Genomic DNA, 18,728 nt, shown 5'->3' with positions numbered 1-18,728 from the left:
TCTTTACCAAGAGGTATAGGGTTGTGGGTTTAAGGCCCTGATGTATTGTCAAAAGCATATGATTTTTTAAATAAGGTTTAAATAATTGTTATCCAAGTTCTTAAAATTGCCACATACTGTGCATCACTAAAGCTGATGAGATAACATTACAACTGTGAAACTGAATAGTTCTTACTACTGAAGCTTAATATGTGTTTTTTCAGTATAAAATGTGTAGTTTTGGTGAAATAAATTAACTTTAATCAATAAAATGTGTAACATATTAATGTAAAGACATGCAAACAATTCAGAAAATGTAAATTGTACTAGCTTACTAGATATGAAATATAATTTATTTATTTATTTTTTATTTATTTATGGTTGGCTAAGGCCCTTATCCCTTTCGACCCTTGCAACCCCCCTGGTACTAAACAAGAGTTTTTTACCCTGAGCCTGAGTATATTGTAGCCAAGAATTTATTGTCTTTACAGCCAACAGCTAAAACACTGTTACTAACAACATGCAATAAAAACATAAACATCGACACACAAATGACATCATTCAACTTTGATGAGTTTAACTACAAATCAGGCATTGCTATCCCAAAAATAATTTAACTAAAAAGTATGACTTTGTTAGCTTAGATGTAGTTTCCATCTAACATCTGCTGTGTCAGTCACAGGATTTGGAATGTGGACTGATGTGTGAAGTCAATTAACTGATTAACTCATTTGTAACTAGATCCTGTTTGTAGGAATTGGAAGTCTTCAAACTGATGCCTTACAATCTCCAGTCTGCTCTACTGTAGGAAAATATATTTTATGATTTTAAAAATATGTTAAAATCAAAATACATTATGTAATTTCTGTAACTCTGTTTCTTTTTTTAATATATAGTATAATGTAACTACATGCTGTTCTACATGTGCATATTGTACATGCGTAGTATAAAATGATAATGCAGGAAACAAGAAAGACATGAGTATAAGAAAGAAACATTAAACATAAGTACAGGTATCTGGTGCACTTGTCTGTCTCAACAGAGGCAGTAGGGACTAAGTATACTTTTATATACATTTACTGGCCACTTTATTAGGAACAACTGCTTGTTAGCGCAAATTTCCTATCAGCTAATCACATGGCAGCAACTCATGGCATTTAGGCATGTAGACATGTCCAAAACGATCTGCTGCAGTTCAAACCAATCATCGGAATGGGGAAGAAAGGTGATTAAGTGACTTTGAACATGGCATGGTTGTTGGTGCCAGATGGGTTGGTATTTCAGAAACTGCTGATCTAATGGAATTTTAACACACAACCATATTCTAGAGTTTACAGAGAATGGTCAGAAAAAGAGAAAGTATCCAGTGAGTGGCCGTTCAGTAGGTGCAAATGTATGCCAGAGATCAGAGGAGAATGGCCAGACTGGTTCAAGCTGATAGAAAGGCAACAGTAACTTAAATAACCGCTAATAATAACCTAATAAAGTGACTGGTGAGTGTATAGTTTTCTTTAAAGTGTAAGTTAAAACTTCTATGAGCCACTGACAGCAGACTATCAATGCAATTCTTTGTGCCTGGATCTTTGAGACAAGAACTTTTATGTCTCTGCTTCATGTCATGCTTTTTTTTTTTTAAACTAGACAAAACCCACATGCATTTGTTCTAAATATGTAATCATCCTCTGCAAGGAGACTGCATGATAATCACTGAGGAAATGTTCTGCGCAGGAAACTTTCCGCATTTCCTCAAGCTAATAATCACAGCAGTTATGGAACTTTAATGATCAAAGTTTTAAACTGTTATAATGGGAATTTGTTTATTTATATTACACCTTTTTAAAATTCACAACTATTATATGCAAGTCATTATTCATGTTAAATGTTTAAAGTTTTTTTTTTAAATAGCAAATGATATGCAAACATATAACAAAATACTCTTATTAAAAATATATAAAATGAGGCTGTAAGCACCGATTAGATATGAAACTAACAAAACAAAAAAAAAACTCTAAAATTTATCTGTCGAATCAGATATCTTTGGAATAACATGACTGCCTATAGATAAAACAGGGTGAGTGGAGTTCCTTGCTGATTGGTGAGCCAAGTAAACTCCAAAAGTCACCTAAAAACAAGAAGAGAGGAGAATGAGAAGTACTGTTTAACAATAAAAACGAGAAGAACCAGATGAGGTAGTTTTATTTTACAGAATACATTTTCTTTGGCAAACCTTTCCACTTCTGCATTCAGAAAGAGACCTAAGGGGTTCTTGGGTCCTAGTGGCTGTTTTTTGATCAACTCCAATCATCTGACAGCGGCCACATTTCCCAATCACCTTAAAGTCACAATGAATTCACAAATTAATCCAACGTGTCACTTACATGAGATCCTCACCATTAATGATCCACAACCATTCAACAATGACCAATTCCTGAAGGCCAAAATTAGGTCCCATACATATTTTTCTCAATCGAGAACATGCATTTATTTAAATATACAGTATGCCATATAGGAAAAAAAGACAAGCAGGGCCAACAAAAGTGTTCAAATGAGTAATTGTTTTTGCCTGTATTACATACTGCATAATTGCAATACAGTAAAATTCAGTTCATATTACAGTTAAATAACCTACTGTGTAATTTATAAAAATCAGTGTAGTTACAATAGTAGCTTGGCTAGTTGTAAATAGCTAATCAACTCAACCACTGATGCCAATAACAAAAATTATTAAAATAATGTTTTTTTTTTTCAAGTAATTCGGGAGAAATTTATGATGTTTTCTTATATCACACTTTAAAAACCAGAAAAACACAATATACCTTAACTAGCTACCTTTGGATGCCAAAATTGGTCAGCAATTTTCATCAAACAAAATATAAAGGAAAAAACCTAAACTGATTTTAATTATTGCCTATTATGTCTGCTACCAGAGATGGGTTGCAGCTGGAAGGGCATTTGGTACATAAAAATATATGATGGAAACCACATGTGGCGACCCCAGATTAATAAAGGGACTAAGCCTGAATGAATTATGTCTGCATTATGAAATTAATGATTATTACTGCATGAAATATTTCCACTAACCTGAAACTGTGTGTTTCCTATTGTAAGGTGAGACCAGTTATCCTCTGCAAATGGTTCCTGTGCAGAGATGACAAGATTGGCCCTGAAACGCTGAACAAGCTGCTCTGTGTCTCTCCAAGTCTCTTCATTATCACTGTCATGTCTTTAATATGCCAATAAAACAAAAAAATCAAATAATAATGAAAGGAATGTACTTCTCATTGACAACATATTAACATTTAAGAAAACACAGTGGCAAATGAAAGGTTATTTAATAGCTATTTGGGCAGCCTCAAATGATACACTGCTAATTAACATTTAGCATTTGTATGATTGTATTGGCCATTTGTAGTTGTTGTAAGGGAATTAGATTTTACTATACCTGTTGGCAATGGCTTCTTGTAGAAAACACACACTGGCTCTGTTAATAAGCAGAAACTGAGCCTCATTCACCAGAGACAGAGGAGTAGGACAACAGTCACCTGGTGAGCAGGAAAACATTATTCAGCTGAAATTCCTTAGTACAGTGTGATTTTTCCTATGTAAATTGCTGCAAATACTCTGCATATGAGGTCTGTAACTACAAAAAGACAATGAAACTACAAAAAGATAAACAAGTGATTTATAATGTTTACTTTCTATAAAGTAAATTCTGAGAGGCAGAAGGCTTAAAGGTCACAAAACACCAAAACCGATTTTTTGAGATGCTGACAGTCATAGATGTTCCACATTGCTCAAAACATTAGCAGGACACATATATTTTTCACAAAAAAGTAAAACTTGGTTGTTTTTGTGTTATTTCGAGCAAATTTGTATTTCCAATTTTTTGTGACATTTTGAAGCAACATCACAACATTTAGATCCTTGTGTGAATTCCAGCGTGTAGACTGGCTGTCTGTTCCAGCCGGTACCACGTGACGTTTTTGAGCTTTCATCATTAATTCAAGAGATAGAGCGTGCTCTATTGTGAATGAGGTGCAACTTCACAACTTTCAATATGCATGATGTAGTTTCGAAGACCTGTTTTCACCTGTTACAATGTTCTGACGGTACAGAGACGCCATGCTGTTTTGCCAACCTTAATTAAAACAAGTGGAAAAAGAAAAAATCTTTTGGAGACATGGGTCATCAGTGTTGCTTTTATAAATGTGCTGCAACAAAGTTTTTAATTCCATTTCCATTTAAAATCAACATGATTTGTTTTTATGTTTTTAATATATTTGATATATACTGTATAGTTGTCAACATTCGATGTGAATCAAAAATGTTTTTCAAAATGGATGCTGTTCCATTGGTTTAGGACGACTTTAAGAAAAGGTGATGACCCACGTCAAATGTGGATTGAAATAAAAAAATAAATAAATAACAATATACTAAAATCTAAAGAAATATTGATACTAATTTGATACTATAAAATATGATGATAACGTCTGAAGAAAAAAGTGTATTGTATTAACATCCTGCTACTTGGCACTGCCTTTAGAATACAATGTTTGAACCACTGGGTTCACGTGGTCCTTCAGAATGCACAAGTATTGGGCCAAGGCAATGCAATAGTCTGGGTGGTACTCTTCTTTGGGGCTTTTCCACACTGTAACTCTCCCAGATACGAAAAAGACAGTTAAAGGTGGACTCATCAGAAAACAAAACATGTTTCAGATTGTCCACAGCCCAAGATTTTTCCTGCTGGCACTATTAAAATTGACGAGTGACCAACAAACTCCCAGCAAACAATTTTGGTGGAAACAAAAGAGTTGAGGTGCACATTTAATTCTGCTTGGTTTGGGGCGTGTGGAGGTGCGCATGGAGGGATTTGCTCTTCAGTGATTAGACATTCAGCAGTGAAAATTAAATCACACTGAACTTCAACTCTGAAAACTGGACTGACACAGTTTCAATTTACTAGAACTAAGCTGCTTTGACACAATTTACATTGAAAAAATTGCTGTATAAATAAACATGAACTGAATTGTATTGAATTATGTGTTTTGATACAGTTCATTTTAGCACCTGAACATCCCTTTCTGACAGCTACCTCTTGCATCCGCAGTTACTCCTGTTGGATGTGATTCATGCCTATTGGTGGTATGCTGACATTATCCTGGATACCTGGATACATCGTAACGACATTTGATATGCACAACAACAATTTGTCATTTTTTAAACTCCCATATTGTTCATTGCAATATTTTAAGCAAAACAGAGCTATAACTCTGCTAATTAAACCTTCACACTCTGCTCTTACTGATGGAATATGCAATCTATGAAGACTGGCCACCAAATTTAGTCGCGAAAAACTCCAACACTAAATTGGCCAGTGTTTCAGATTCATTGTCCAACCCCTGTATATACACTGTAAAAATATCTGTTAATTAAAGGTTCTGTATTTTGTGTTTCGCATTTATTTACGGTTGTGAATTGCATTATAGCATGATGATCTTTGCTCTGTTCACTTTGGATGCTGAAAATTCAACTCTGCAGTTTAACAAATTGACTTTTATTCACATTTTAGTAGTTTGAGACAAGATATTGTTTTGAAACAACTCTGTAAAGACACTTGAAGAATGTATCAGCAGCTTATTACCAGTTATTTTGCAGCATAATACACAACACCAGCCCAGACAATACTTCAAACTGTTAAAAATGTTAATAAAAGTTACATTTTTAAACTTTTTAAGGTTAAAAGTTGTTAAAGGAAAGACCAAGCTCTCATAATGCAATTCAAAAGCCAAAATAAGTGGGAAAAAAACATGAATCACAATCTATGGAAAAACTGTCAATTTACAGGTATTTTTTCAGTGTATAATGATGATGAGTCATTCAATATGACTGAAACCCTTCAGCAGCATGCAGGTCCAGATGAAGAAAACTCTTTTAGCGATTGCAAGACAAACTGGTCATTCTAAATCTGTAATTTCTAGAATATTGCGCTTTTACAATCTTACTAACTCATTCTAGCATCACAAAAAGGCTGGCCAACCCTAAATTTAGGCCATAAAACAAAAATGCACGAAAAAAAAAATGCATAATGCATTAATTCTCAATAGGCAATCGTTTCAACAATGCAGCTGAAATGTCTCGCCAGTTTGACTCAAAACAACCTAACAGATTTGTCTCATATAAAGTGTCCTGACATTTAAGATGATAGTGAACTGGTCCTAAGTTCACTTTAGTGATGAAACCTTCTTTGAAGTCTTTGAGAATTTGGCTGTGATAATACTTTGAGTTTTCTGAATGCTCCAGAGGCTTCCTTGATCCACTTGAGTTTAGTTTGTTTTCCCTAAGAAGTAATGCAAGGGAAGAAGCAACCAGCATGTAATTCTGGATGAATCTTCTAAGCGGGCAAAAAACACATAAACTGTTGCAAAACCTTTATTGCAGTTGGCTGGAACGACTTTGTGACAGCTTGGACCTTGAAGTCTTTGATGGCTGATGATCCCAGGAATGTGGTTTGTTTCATATAAAACTGACATTTTTCTGATTTTACATTGAGTTGTTTTAACAGGCAGAACAAAACTTGACATGGTTGATGTGTTCTTCCTCTAAGCTGGAGTATATCAGTATGTCAGCAATGCCAAGTGATGATGTGAAAAGAAGATCTCATTACTGAAAGAGGGATCTGAAAGACGCTGATTTGCAAGGGTTTTTGGACAATAAAGAATTAGATTGGAAATGCTGTTGGTGAGACTTGATGGTTAATGTGAGGAAAACAACTGGGTCTCTTTTTAAGTGTTTTTCTCAATAGGCTGTCAGTTTGAATAGACAGGTCACAAACGTGGAAAAAAGCAGATCCTTACTCTTGCATGCCATTTTATGCTTGGAGCGTGGTTAGACTCCATTAGTACTGTAAATAGCCTCGAGAGCAACATCATTTCATACACTTTGTGCAGAGAGAGTGTTAAACTCTGGCAAAATCAGCTGTGAGGTCGTTCTGCGAAAGACTTAACAGTTATGATAAAATATCATTGCCAGTTATTGCATGAAATAATCAAAGAATAAATGAAGCAAATAATTATTTTTCTCTAAACTGCTGCAGCTCAATCAATCAATCAATCAATCAATCAATCAATCAATCAATCAACCAACCAATCAATCAATCAATCAATCAATCAATCAATCAATCAATCAATCAATCAATCAATCAATCAATCAATCAATCAATCAATCAATCAATCAATCAATCAATCAATCAATAAATCAATCAATCAATCAATCAATCAAACAATCAATCAATCATAAGATACACAATTCTGGTATCAATGTATATGCTGACTTGAAAAAAGCTGACAATGATCTGCAGACCTATCAATTCTATCATGCAGTGATGCAGAAAGAAGCAATCAAATGTAGTGGGTAAGATGTTCGTTTGCCAACTTAATTTTGTTGAGCTGTTCTTGGTGACTCTTCAGTATTTTCTTTGATAAAGGAAAATGAAGTTTAGAAACTGGGTTCATCTGTGGCAAAGTATTCTGTAATAAGGATGCGGCAACAGCCAGAATCCATGTGCAGGTGTTTAATAAAACAGTTCAACAGTGCCAAAGCATAATCCAAAATCAGAGTCCATAAAACCGGCAGTAACAAAATAAATCTAACAAAAAACAAATCTTTTCAAAGCTTCAAAACAATTGAACCAATTACTTTGTAAAATGACTCACTGCTGCAAAGCATTTGAAAAACCACATGCCAGAGAAACCTGCATTAAAATTGGCTTTTTCCAACATATTGTGAACTTTAAATGTAAAGAATAACCTAAAATGCACTTTTCCTAGCATCTAATACCTAATATCATTAAATATTAAGTGTCTGCATAATATATGCTCTTTCATAATTTTTTTTATTAGGTACACTTTTCCAAATGCTCTTTAACGCCAATTTATAATCAGCCAATCACATGGCAGCAACCCCATGCATTTAGGCATGTAGAAATGGAGGCTACAATTCGCACAGGCTCACCAAAATTGGACAATAAAATAGTGAAAAAAAAGTTGCCTGGTCTGATGAGTGTTGATTTCTGATGCGACATTTGGATGGTAGGGTCTTGTATCAACGGTTCAGACTGGTGGTGGCGGCACACTTTTAGCTCATTAGTATCAACTGAGCATTGTGTCACAGCTACAGCCTACATGAGTATTGTTGCCGACCATGTCCATCCCTTTATGACCACAGTGTGCCCATCTTCTGATGGCTACTTCCAGCAGAATAACACTCCATGTTATAAAGTGCGAATCATCTCAAACTGGTTTCTTGAACATGACAATGAGTCCACTGTACTCAATGGCCTCCACAGTCACCAGAGCTAAATCCAATAGAGCACCTTTGGGATGTGGTGGAATGGGAGATTCGGATCATGGATGTGCAGCTGACAAATCTGTAGCAACTGGATGATGCTATCATGTCAATATGGACAAAAATCTCTGAGGAATATTACCAGTACCTTTTTGAATCTACGCCACGAAGGATTATGGCAGTTCTGAAATCTAAAGTGGGTCCAAACCCTTACTAGTAAGGAGTAATAACATGAGACAGTTACCTAGCATTAGCATTATTCCTTTTCAATTTACAAATGTCTCACTAAAATGTCTACAAACTTGTAAAACTGATCTAAGAACAGGTAAAAACTATGATACCATTTCAGCAATGTGCAAAAACGGTAATCCAAAAGGAAGAAGTTAAGAGAAACAGGTCATATGTACACATGACAGATATTATCAATGAAGAGAAAGTAAGGCAGCTAAATTGGCAATAGTTTGCAATGAGCATTTGGCATGGTCAGGTTAATATGACAGCAAATGACCACAGAAGCAGAGGGTGTGCTGACAGTGAGGGTGCTCTCTGTTGGTGCCCTTGCCAAATCTAAAGAGAGGAGTATAAACAGAGGTTGAAGCCAGCTTCAATTGGGTGGGACTTGAGCTTTAAGATCGCTGTACAAACCTCCTGGAGTTTTTATTTATTTAATGTCTTGTACATGACACAGAGTCAAACCTATTGTGTTTTATTAACATGTACACCAACCCGAAGCCTTATACCAAACTCACAGTAACTTGGTGTGTTTTATTAATGTCTACTACACCAGGGTGTCCAAACTCCAACTTGCCTCAATAGCCCTGTCAGGATGTTTCTAGAAACCTCGTAAGAACTTGATTAGCAAGCCTAGGTGCATGTGTGTGATTGGGGTTGGATCAAAACTATGCAGGACATCTGCCTTTCAAGACTGAGTTTGGACACCCATGCCCTACACCAACCCTAAACCCAGCCTATTTATCCCCTAAGACCCTCTCACTTGGAGATCACCTAACCTACTTAAAATGTGATACCTCCCACTTGGAGGTCTTTAAGCTTCAGCAATACATACCTGAATCTAAAAGCAACAAAGCTATTAGATCTGAAATTGAACATATTTATAAAAGCAGTAAACCTTTTTTAAACCTACATCTATAGACTATATTATTAACTGTTTATTATTCCATAGATACTGTATAAGACTAACAACCACTGCTAGTAGTATAGAACTACAACTACTACTGTGTATACTATGCTACTATAAGCATTATAGGAGATACTTCAACATATTAGGATATATTTCAGGATTTCATGACATTTAAAAATTAATAATTTAATACAAAGACATTCTTTTACCTTTTCCTTGTCCAAATTTCATATCACGCAAAAATTCTGGTCTTTGCCTTATAAGACGACAAGGTTTTCCAAGAAACTCAGAAAGCCAGGCTGAAACTTCCTCCCCACAGTCCACTGTCTGTACCCTACACCAAAGATTATTCAGGTTAATGTTTATTATTCAACTACAACAAAGTTTATATTGATTACAAACCATTGAATATGAGTTTTAAACATGCTTAACTGTTTATGAATGCAAATACTTTATATGTCTAAATGCATAATGTAATGGTATAATAATATAAGAGGACTGTTTTTGGTTGGCATTTTTGGTGGCACTGTGTTTCTCATCATACCTGTCACCACAAACTTTGCTTTGGGATGTTCTCAGATCTGACTTTTCTAGACTGGGATCCAAGGGAACAGTGATTGCTTCAGAGCCTTAGACAAGAGAGAACTTTTCATTTTAACTTATTATTCCATATATTACATGATAAATCTGCAGTTATTTAATTATTTTCAAAGAATCATTGATTCGCTTTGCATCTCACTAATGGAAACACCAAATCTCTGACCTGAGATCTGCAGCTTCAGTGTGTTAGCTGCCAGACAGACGACAGGTTGGATAAGACACAGTTTTGGCTCCCTTTTCTGGCTGAGACACACTCCATTCTCATTCACAACCATCCACAAACGATCATATAACAAACCCTGTGGTCCCAGTGGCCACTCTGTCACCTGTAGATCAATCACAACAACTTTGAATACCTACCATGATATCATTATATCAGCCTGCTTTTCACTGTCAGCCTAGAAAGATTACAAAACAGCTTTGTGTACCTCAAATGATGCGCATGATTTGACAGGAAAGATAAAAAGATTGGTTAGCGTACAGCTGCTGCCATCCTTCTTTCCATCTTTTGACATGGTGACTTCAGATACGGCCATCCTGTCAGGTGAAGGGGAGTTAATTTGGCCATTCGCATGTCTTTGTTGGTCACTGGGTATTGATGTCAGATGAAAAGACGATGACGGTTCTATTGGTGCAGCTGAATTCAGCTTGGCTAGCTTTGTTTGGTCCAGGATTAGGGGTTTGTCTACAAAACAGTTCACAACAAATCGAAGAAAGTTCTGACAGTCCTCAAAACTGGACATATACCCGAAAGACACACGGAGGGATCCTGTGGGACGTCCGTCAACCAGATCAATGTTGTCTCCACAGATGTGTCCGGCCTGGGAGAAAATAAATACTTTTTAAAGGTTAATTCCAACATTTTAATCTTATCTTATTCTGTCTGTCTGTCTTTCTGTCAACGAACATTAAAGTTTGCATTGGCTGCCATCGACTTACATGCAAATTACTCTTCACGTTTTGGTTGCTGATAGCCAGATAATGTTGGCAGGCTCCAGTGTTGCAGAAACAGCCTGTGCGGATATGAATGTTAAAGAGACTAGCCATTTTGTCCACCTGGCAACAATAGGCAAACAAACAAACGATAAGTAAAAACATATTCAACATTTCCTAAATCTCACATTTTAGATTTTCTTTATTATTGGAAAGAAAAAAAGAATCTGCTTTATTCTTACATATTACAGTATAAATGTACATGCAATATATGTAGATCATTTAAAAACACAGTAGATAAAATAAAGTAACATTTGGCAAGTTTTGTCTGACCTGAGAATATCCTACTGTTCGTCCATGACAGTCTAGCAGGCTAAAGTTGATGATTGCACCCTGTTCGGCAATACTCTGAAAGTCATTATCACAGTAAATCTGTGCCACATGTTTTCCATTGCTGTGACACAGGCACGAAAGGACAGTATATGTGTAGCGAGCTAAACCAAATGTGTGTAGCTGAATGTTCGTCATACTTCCTGCAAACAAAATACAGAATCTTTTTAATGAAATGCATTAGAATTTGAATCACATAAACATTTCCATTTATTCAATTAGCACCATTTAAATGAGGGCAATAGAAGCAGGCCAAATCTCCGGAAAATAAATAATATATGATAATGTGAGTGTCAGTTTGTCTAGCTATTTTAAACAAACAAAGAACAAACCAGCACACACACAACATCATAAGACGTTAATATCAGATTAGATTTAGGTCGTGAAAAAATTCAATGTCTAGCCAGCATCTAAGAACAACGTTTTTTTGACATCCAATAACGACATCAAATGACCTTGATATTTGGTTGAATTTTAGGTTGTGTTGAAAAGTTACCAAAATCCAACGTCAAGCCAACATCTTAAACCAATATCATATTGATGTCAAATATTAATATTTATTTGTCAGGTATATGGCAACCAAAACCCAATGTCTGATAGACGTAATAGTGGTTATGTTCACACAATGTCAAGCTGTAACATTATCATCATTAGTCATTGATATTGGGTTGATTTTAGCTTGGACGTTGGACATTGAAGTTGGCCTGACGTTGGGCTCTGATGTCAACCAGATTTTTGTTTCCAAGCAAAAGGCAACATCCCCACGACACTAGGGTACAACATACCTGCTGGCACAATTAGAGATATATTTAAGATAGAATATAATTGGACATGCTAGTATTAGAGGAACAAGTGTTGATGAAAACATTCATAATCAAAAACTTTTAAACCTGTTAGTTTTTGAAGAGTTTCAAAACCATGATGAAGAGAAATGATGTCCAAGAACGAGATTGTGCCATCTTCAAACCTTCAAATCATTAAAAAAAATATCATCAAATTATGAAAGCTATAATCATCAATGCCTGATAACAAATAAACGGATAGTGCACTTTAAAATGAAATGTATAAAAATTTAAAAAAATTGCAACACAAAAGACGATATTTTGAAGAATAATGGAACCAATAGCCATCAGCTTTCCATCCACCTATTTATAGTGTATTTTATTGTATAAAAAATGTTTAATCACAAAAATGTGAGTACATTAAAACATCTGAATGCATAAACAACTTATGGAAACTTAGGATAAACTTTTTATAAGAATAAATGCACATAAATTACAATGAAAATGTCACGATCGCCAGCTCTCAAAATTTTGCAGATCGTTGGAGAACTACACTTCTGTCAATGAACTGGACTACAAATACTATCATGCACCTCACACACACCAGTTCCTGATTCATCTGATTATTCACACACAGCTGGAAGCTCATGATTAACTGTTTACCAGGACTATATATGCCTCTGACTCACACTTACATCTTGCTTAGTCTTGTTCACTTTTAGCTAGTTGTGAGCAAAGCGAGGCTTCATGAAAAACTGAATTTGTGGTAGTGATGGTGAAATAAAGCTTTCTGAACCAGTGAAGCGCTCGACTCAATTGTATTGGAAAAAGGTTCGATACTCAAAGCTTTCTAAATAAGAGCTCGATGAGGACCTCTTCTGGTTAAAGTGTGGGAAAGCACTGTGTTGCCATAATCTCAAATGTTCACAACTGACCAACTCATTCATGTAGTAATACAACAACAACAATATAAACAAATTATTCAATTACTGTAGTTTTTACACATAAGATATATTACATTACACCACTGATGACTGTAGTAACATCCAAGATATTCAAAAGTTTATCATATTACAACTAGTCCTGTTCCAAACGTTGATCGAACCAGCAATTCGTGCATGGGAGGCGAATGCTCTAGAAGGAGGCTATGTGAGTGATGTGTTTGGGTGGTGCTCGCCAGCTGGTCTCTGTTAAACACTATACTACGATATGCAGTGGTTTTCTTTAAAGATAGTTGTAAAAAATACGCTTATACACTTTAGTATGGTTCAAAACCTTTTTAGTATAAATTACTATTGTATTTTAGTTTAATTACTGGTGTGTGAGACAGGTGCATTGCTTTGAAACAGTAGAAATGTATGTAATCGACGCTTAATTTCTCGCTATACACTTTACTAACCCATGAGGGTGTTTAAACCATTGAGTCAAAATTCGAAGCAGTCATGTGGGTATAGGCGAAAACGATGCTTCGGACGTCACTGATCACGTGATGATGGCATAACGAATCAAGCTCCGGTACACTGCTTCACTGCGAGATGTAGACGTTTTTCTTGATACATGCTTTGAAGCCTCGGCGCACAACGTCACATCACTAATTTGTGTTGAAACTTTGGAATGTTTCAAAACCAAAAAATGTTTCTACAGTGACCACCTAGTGGGCATTTTTATGTATTACTTTGGAACAGCTTCAGCAAAGAAACAATTAAGCAAATTGAGGTATTTAACCTCAAGTTGTAGAGGTTTCAAATGATTTAGTGAAGCGGTGAGAGTTCCAGACTATCATACAGAGACAATGGGTTTGAATCCAGGGTGATACAGCTATAGATGTTAGTTTTTAAATGCTTTGTTCTTGTAACGTTTTTTTTTTTTTAACATTAGTTTGACATCCGAATGAACACTTTTTGAATATATGTTTTGTTTTGGTCATAAAAAAGTAACATTATTAAAATACATCAAGTCATAATTACAGTGTATTTAAATAGGTCGGGATTCGAACTCAGGCCACACATGGTCCAATAGGCTACAGAAGTTTTTCTCCAACCATGTCAGTCAAATGCCGATTAGCCATATCTCGAAAGGCTTATGAAATGACAGATGCTTTGAACTTTAGTCAACTGACTTAGTGTTTCGAAACAATTTAGTCATGTGACCTGTGTGTTTCAAATCACTTTCTAGTGATCTAGTGTTTTGAAACACTTGCTCTGGGATCTCGACACTGTGTCGAAACGTCTGTTTCACATCAGCCATTCCTACTGCATTATAAAGTGTTTTCCTTCTCTTGCATTCCCGTGGTTTCTGACCTTTGTTTTATTGTTTATGCTGTTATGTTGCCTGCCTTGACCATTTGCCTGTTGTTTTGACCACGTTCTTTTGATTACCCTCATGCTCCAGTTTGTACCTGTTTGGCTATTGCCTGGCAGACTATTCTTGATTATTAAACTGCACGTAGATCCTCATCTTTATTTTCCAGACCAGTATGTAACAGAAAGCACATTTACTTTATAAATTCTAGCATGCACATCAAAAAAGTCATGTGGCCTCCAAAAGTCCGTTATGACTGTGTTCATTGCGTTTCACTTTTATTTTTATAATAAAAAAGCCCACAGTGGCTTCTCCTATTATCATGAATTGCATTTTTCTTTTCAAGATTTGCCACCAGTTTTCATTAAATGATGATTTTGTTTTGGATAAAATTTGTCATTGGATAAAATTTGTCATTGGATAAAAATTGCAAATGGTTTATGCAATGTTCCAGTTTTACACATAAGTTGCATTCACATCTTTGGATGGAGAGATAACTATTCACATCCGTAACATATTTGTACATTCTTCAAAATACCTTCTTTTGTGTTAGATAGAAGAAATAAACTCCGGTTTGCAATTAGAATTTTTTTTCATGTTTTGGTGAACAACCCTTTAAATTCTTTCTGTCACATCCTACCTGCTGGCCAAATTGGGCTTTGGTATGAAATAGTTCTCTTCCACAAGATACGCTGCTGCGGTTCCTCCTCCAAAATACGTTTTTCTCAATACCTCAGCAGCCTCATTCCTCACCAGCAAGGCTCCGAGTCCAGTCGGGAAACCAAACATTTTGTAGAAAGATATTGGCACAAAATCAGCAGGATACTGGCTTAAATCCAGAGGTGAGCAGCTTACAAAACAGGCAGCATCGAGGAGGACAAACCATTGACCGTGGTGTTCACATGCTGGATAGAGCTGTTGAGACTGAATTCCCTTCACATAACTCAGTGAATACTTCCTGCCAGAGAAGTTACTCTGGGCAGGATAACAGAAAAGATGAGGTGTAGAGCACTCCTCTTCTCCATTTGTTTGTGTCTTTTTTCTTGCTCTTGTTTCCACTTCGCGAGGTGAAACAGAAATTGTGCCAACTCCCTGAAGTGCGGTCGCACCACGGATGCCCACCACAGACGTGTGGTTGTCAGTGAGGTAGCAGAACTGGCTTCCTGGCTCTTTGTTTGACATGGGCTTCCAGGGAAAGGTGTCAGCCACTAATTTCAGTGCTGCAGTACATCCTGATGTGAAAATCACTGAGTAATCTTCAGGACTTGTATTAAAATGTGCCAGGATCCTGTAGGTATTTCAAATATTGGAGTATTATATCTTTATAACACACATTTCTAATGTGTCTTATCACATCATTTAAATATTATAAAATTATTGTTATATGAATCCTCAATTGAGTCAACCCAGCAAGCATTTTTTGTGTTTAAAAGAAGAGTAACAGACATCTAAACATAAATAACATCGCTAAATCAATGCTAAATTTGGACTGTCATCTATAGATGTCTAAGAATAGCGCAAAACTAGAATATTCATCAAATTTACAGGAATCAGTGACTTCAAGCCTATAGATATGTATAGATAAATAGGTAGATATATATTCATTCATTTTCTTTTCGGCTTAGTCCCTTTATTAATCTGGGGTCGCCACAACGGAATGAACTGCCAATTTGTCCAGCGTGTGTTTTACGCAGCCCTTCCAGCTGCAACCTATCACTGTGAAACACCCATACCCACTGATTCATACGTATACACTAAGGATAGTTTTAGCTTACCCAATTCACCTGTACCACATGTCTTCGGACTTGTGGGGGAAACAGGAGCACCTGGAGGAAATCCACATGAGGTGACCCAGATAGCAAATTACATCTGGCCCAGGTATGGCCCATATCCCAAATGTGGCCCAGAACTGTATGCTATCTGGGGAGTATATACACTCACCGGCCACTTTATTAGGTACACTTGGCCAACTGTTGAACACAAATGTCTTATCCACCAATCAGCATTTTTATAGAGTATATAGAGTATATAGTATAGCATATAACGCTTTATTTGCAGCATAGGACTTCCTTTATTTATTGACTTTATATATTGTTCGATTCATTTATATTTTTAAAATGCTCAGATAAATGCAAACGTGTCAAAACGCGGTGCTTATTGTAATTATGTGAAAGTGAAACAATAAATCGAAACTGTGCGGCTCTTAAAGCGACAGCGTGCTATATTCTGTTTTTTTAGCATTATAATAAAACAAAAAAGACAAGATCAAAATCATTCACTGCTCTTGACTAAAGGTCTTTTGTAGCTTTGATAATAAACCAATTATGTTTAATTCTCAGAGTGAAGATGCTACAGTTTGTTTCATTTTAATATGTTACACATTGTATTTTTCTTTTCCATTATTGAAGGAACTTTTTGTTAGTCTGTTCTTTTTCTTTGTCCTCTTCTGCTTCAAGAATTGCTATTAATAATTGGGAAATGTCATGATCTTTGAAATTTATAGATGTATTAGCAACCTTATTTGCAGGAAAAATATATATATATTCAAAAACCTTTTGGTCAAGGCCCACTGAAAATCATTTTAAATAATGATAACAATTATGACCAAAAAAAATGATTATTGATTATATAAATATGGCCTGTCTGTGCCATTTTAAAATTTAGAATTCAGATAATAAGATGATGTACAAGAGGTAATAATAATAATAATTATAAAAAACACTAATAATAATAATAACAATAATAATAATAATGGGAAAAATCTAGTTGCATAACAATCTTTGTGGCTGATCGGCTGATTAAAAAGTACAAAAGTACTCACTTGTATCTGACACTTTCCACAGTGTCGTGTGTTAGTCTACTGCTGGAATTATGACTGTGAGGATTTCCTGAAAAAGAAAAGTATTAAATTGTGTGATCACACTAATATTTTGAAGTTGAATTCAATAATGCTCATGGCATGATATCATCAACGAAACGGAAACTCACCATAAACATTCCTGGATATATCATCATGAAATCCTTTAATAAGGGATTCAGGAAATAACGTTGTCCCTGCATGATCGAGATATGTAACCCCTTAAAAACAAAACGAAGAACATTTTCTCAACCTACTGCAATTCACTATAAGATCAACAGAGGGAGCCGCCGAGCTGCTTTCATGCACTGATAACTGAACAGAAAGTAAACACTGTAGCACTTCAGGCCGACGCTTTCAACTGTCAAATAAGTTAGCAAGCTGTTCATTTTACGTCCAATTCAAAAGGTATTTAAGTACATTTGATGGCTTACAAAAAGACAGTCATACACGAGATTAAGCAGCAACGAATGCAGGTTTTTAACGTTACCACATGAAGAAATTCAAGGCACCTTTTACCTTTAATCCGTTTAAATTCCTGATCTATCAGAGCCTGCTGATCAACGCCGTACCCGTAGTAGTGTCCAAAACTCTTAAAAACATCAAAAGTGCATAAGTCCTGAAAGTCTTGCAAAGACCGAGTATCCATTTTTGCTCAGTCTGAAAGTCCAGAGAGAGCCCTCCTTCCCGAATTTATGTAAGTTACCGCGTACCATGTCAAATTCGATAGATCCGAGACCAAAGTCCAGCTGCTGTGTGACTGTTTTTTTTACTTTCTACTGCAGGACGAATAAAGGGGAGTTTCACTGAAGTCCTGTGACGTTTCTGGAGCACGTCTGGTGAATACAGAGGGAAGTTATCAAAAATTGAATAGAGAATAACTGATCACACGTTATCTTGAGACATAATTTTCACTGCAAATATTTGACACTATTGATCAAAATAGTAGGGAGAGTAGGTTGGTGTTGAAAGAAATGAATGCTTTTATCAGATTCTCGCGCTTCAGTTAATCCTTCATCAAATAAAAAAAAACCTGTACAGCTTCTACAAAATATTAAGCAGCACAACTGTTTAACTTCAGACATTAGGAAGATTGATTTCAAAAAGATTATGTGACACTGAAGACTAGAGAATGGTTTACATTGAAGACTAGTGTAATGATATTAATCTTTGTCATCACAGGAATAAAGTGCATTCTAAAACATTTAAAATAGAAATCAATCAATCAATCAATCAATCAATAAATCAATCAATACAACAACCAATAGGTAAATAAAAAATAAATCACCAATGTTTAAAAAATCCTCATAGTGTACTACTTCTATTTTCTCAAAACATTTTTATTCCATAATGCTAGTATCGTAAAATATCTACATTTCCATAACAAAATATGGTAAAT

The 18,728-nt window shown here is 35.6% G+C and overlaps 1 protein-coding gene across 3 annotated transcripts; it reads right to left on the bottom strand.

Moving 5' to 3' along the window:
* Positions 1-439: 439 nt before the first annotated feature.
* Positions 440-18,087, bottom strand: mocos (molybdenum cofactor sulfurase). 3 transcript variants are annotated; one of them, XM_087277318.1, is made up of 17 exons: positions 18,043-18,087; positions 17,849-17,921; positions 17,461-17,550; positions 17,294-17,360; positions 16,248-16,298; positions 15,113-15,760; positions 12,280-12,356; positions 11,333-11,532; positions 11,006-11,122; positions 10,495-10,887; positions 10,230-10,392; positions 10,011-10,095; positions 9,676-9,800; positions 3,422-3,521; positions 3,061-3,202; positions 2,207-2,311; positions 440-2,101 (listed from the first exon to the last, which is right to left on the bottom strand). In XM_087277318.1, exons 6-17 carry the CDS (start codon positions 15,652-15,654, stop codon positions 1,988-1,990), a joined length of 2,163 nt encoding a protein of 720 aa, XP_087133444.1. In that variant the 5' UTR covers positions 15,655-15,760; positions 16,248-16,298; positions 17,294-17,360; positions 17,461-17,550; positions 17,849-17,921; positions 18,043-18,087; the 3' UTR covers positions 440-1,987. The 3 variants fall into 3 exon arrangements, with proteins under 3 accessions (XP_087133444.1, XP_087133443.1, NP_001014388.2); XM_087277317.1 differs by lacking the exon at positions 18,043-18,087 and having other exon boundaries at positions 16,248-16,442; positions 17,849-17,999; NM_001014366.2 differs by lacking the exons at positions 16,248-16,298; positions 18,043-18,087 and having other exon boundaries at positions 1,613-2,101; positions 17,849-17,999.
* Positions 18,088-18,728: the final 641 nt, after the last annotated feature.

This window comes from Danio rerio, chromosome 13 (genome assembly GCF_052040795.2).
Source record: "Danio rerio strain M-AB ecotype USA chromosome 13, GRCz13ab, whole genome shotgun sequence".
Lineage (NCBI taxonomy): Eukaryota > Metazoa > Chordata > Actinopteri > Cypriniformes > Danionidae > Danio > Danio rerio.
The sequence above is the reverse complement of the archived record's forward strand: the minus strand, read 5'-3'. Positions and strand labels throughout refer to the sequence as shown.

What these genes read in the sequence shown, in the direction of transcription:
- mocos (NM_001014366.2), bottom strand. Translation starts at nt 17,978, where the DNA reads ATGGATACTCGGTCTTTGCAAGACTTTCAGGACTTATGCACTTTTGAT. An exon ending in TATATCCAGGAATGTTTATG is followed by an intron (nt 17,361 to 17,460) that starts GTGAGTTTCCGT and finishes TTTCTTTTTCAG; the next exon opens with GAAATCCTCACAGTCATAAT. An exon ending in GTGGAAAGTGTCAGATACAA is followed by an intron (nt 15,761 to 17,293) that starts GTGAGTACTTTT and finishes AAATACCTACAG; the next exon opens with GATCCTGGCACATTTTAATA.